The sequence below is a fragment of the Amphimedon queenslandica genome, unplaced genomic scaffold (assembly GCF_000090795.2).
Source record: "Amphimedon queenslandica unplaced genomic scaffold, v1.1 AMPQUscaffold_7123_Cont20923, whole genome shotgun sequence".
NCBI lineage: Eukaryota > Metazoa > Porifera > Demospongiae > Haplosclerida > Niphatidae > Amphimedon > Amphimedon queenslandica.
In genome coordinates this window covers 1-2,019 of record NW_003552590.1, presented here as the reverse complement: position 1 = coordinate 2,019, position 2,019 = coordinate 1, and the positions used below count along the sequence as shown (strand labels likewise).

Below are 2,019 nucleotides of genomic sequence, written 5' to 3'. Positions count from 1 at the left end.
CAGGTACTTGATGCTAATATCCAGTATGCACTAATAGTCCAGGGGTATGGTGGTGATGCTAATGATTCCTTCAGTGGCCATAGTTTAATGAAGTTTTCAACTAAAGACAGAGATAATGACATACATCCAGATCCAGCTTATAGTTGTGCTGCATATCATCAAAGTGGTTGGTGGTATCATGGATGCTACAATTCTAATCTCAATGCTCCATATTATAATAACCCAACATGTCCTGATTGGCATGGAATAATTTGGTATCTCTGGAAAGGAAAGAAATATTCTCTCAAATTTACTGAAATGAAAGTTCGTCACAATTAACACAAGGAATAATAAGAATTTGCAATTAACAGTGTGTGTGTGTGTGCAGTGATTATTATTATCAGTGCAGTGTTACTTAGTGTAGTATTGGTTGTTAGATCTATCATTGGTAAAATGATACACTTAATTTTGGAAGATATATATTTTAAAAATGCTCCTTACAATGGCCAAAGTCCGAACCAAAGTCCCTGTACTATACAAGGCCTTAAGTTCAATTTTGGAGCAACTGTAAAGATTAGTCTAAAATACAAACTTAATCAGAATAAGCTCAAACTTTCTACACAACATAAGTACATGCATAGATATGCAATAAAAATCAACAATCCATGATGACTCTTTGGCATGTAACTCAATGATCATTCATCACAGAATGCTCAGGCATAATAAACATACCAGGTACACTTATAAACTTCAGTTCCAATCCTTGCAACATGTTTTACAACACACTATAGTATACTGCTGCCCATAGCAGGCCTCCTCTACATGAAATGACTATATATGGGAAGGTCTGGGCAGTAAAGCCATTAATTTTGCAACACAATGTATAGTAATTTTGGTAATTACATTTTTCAGATGCTCTCATACTAAAAACTGAGATATGTGTAAACATTATGTGAATTTCGTTTGGAGAAGTAAACCCTGTTTAGCTGACAGCATGTGCATATGCATGAACTGTTGAAATGTAGATCTAACTGAGAATGTTCTTGATAAACAAACACACCAGGTACTTTAATAAACCATCCTACAATCCTTTAGCATCTTATATGACACGTGTACACTGTAACTATAGCACTATATAAGTAAGAGCTATAGGTGAGCACTGACAGTTAACAAGAATCAATTATCATTTCATTATGAAGTATCCAGTTCCTCTACTGATACTACTAGTCACTATTGTTCACAGCAGTTCTGCTAAATGTATTGAGGATGAACTTCCAATAACATTCAGTAATTCAACTGTTAATGCTCCATTATGTGAGATATAACTAGTCGAACTATGTCAATTTGTTAGTAAAATCATTATTATTCTTTAGATTGTCCAATAGCTCGTGATTGCAAGGCATGGCTGGCAGCAGGTGTCAATAAAAGTGGAATATATCCTGTCAAACCAGACAATGGAACCGGTTTTCAAGTAAAAACATTAGCAACTGAATTGAAACTTTCACATCATATTATTAGCTCATGCACCATGCATAGTGTTAAAATTAATGCTCTTCTTTTTCATCAGGTATACTGTGATATGGAGACTGATGGTGGTGGATGGACTGTATTTCAGAGGAGAGTTGATGATAGTGTTGATTTCAATCGTAACTGGGCTGACTATGAAGAAGGGTTTGGGGATTTGAAGGGAAACTATTGGCTGGGACTGGCTAACATACACAGACTCACTCCAACTGATGATAGTTCACTTAGAATAGAACTGGGAGACTTTGAAGGGAACAAACGATTTGCTAAATACACTCAATTCCAGGTACTTGATGCTAATATCCAGTATGCACTAATAGTCCAGGGGTATGGTGGTGATGCTAATGATTCCTTCAGTGGCCATAGTTTAATGAAGTTTTCAACTAAAGACAGAGATAATGACATACATCCAGATCCAGCTTATAGTTGTGCTGCATATCATCAAAGTGGTTGGTGGTATCATGGATGCTACAATTCTAATCTCAATGCTCCATATTATAATAACCCAACATGTCC

The 2,019-nt window shown here is 35.8% G+C and overlaps 1 protein-coding gene across 1 annotated transcript; it reads left to right on the top strand.

Annotated features, from left to right (window-relative positions):
• Window positions 1–1,137: 1,137 nt before the first annotated feature.
• Window positions 1,138–2,014, top strand: LOC100642037 (fibrinogen-like protein A; the record flags this gene model as incomplete). The annotated part of the gene is made up of 3 exons (XM_020007457.1): window positions 1,138–1,293; window positions 1,353–1,450; window positions 1,547–2,014. Coding segments are annotated over exons 1-3 (687 nt in total), but the record flags the coding sequence as incomplete, so codon positions are not given.
• Window positions 2,015–2,019: the final 5 nt, after the last annotated feature.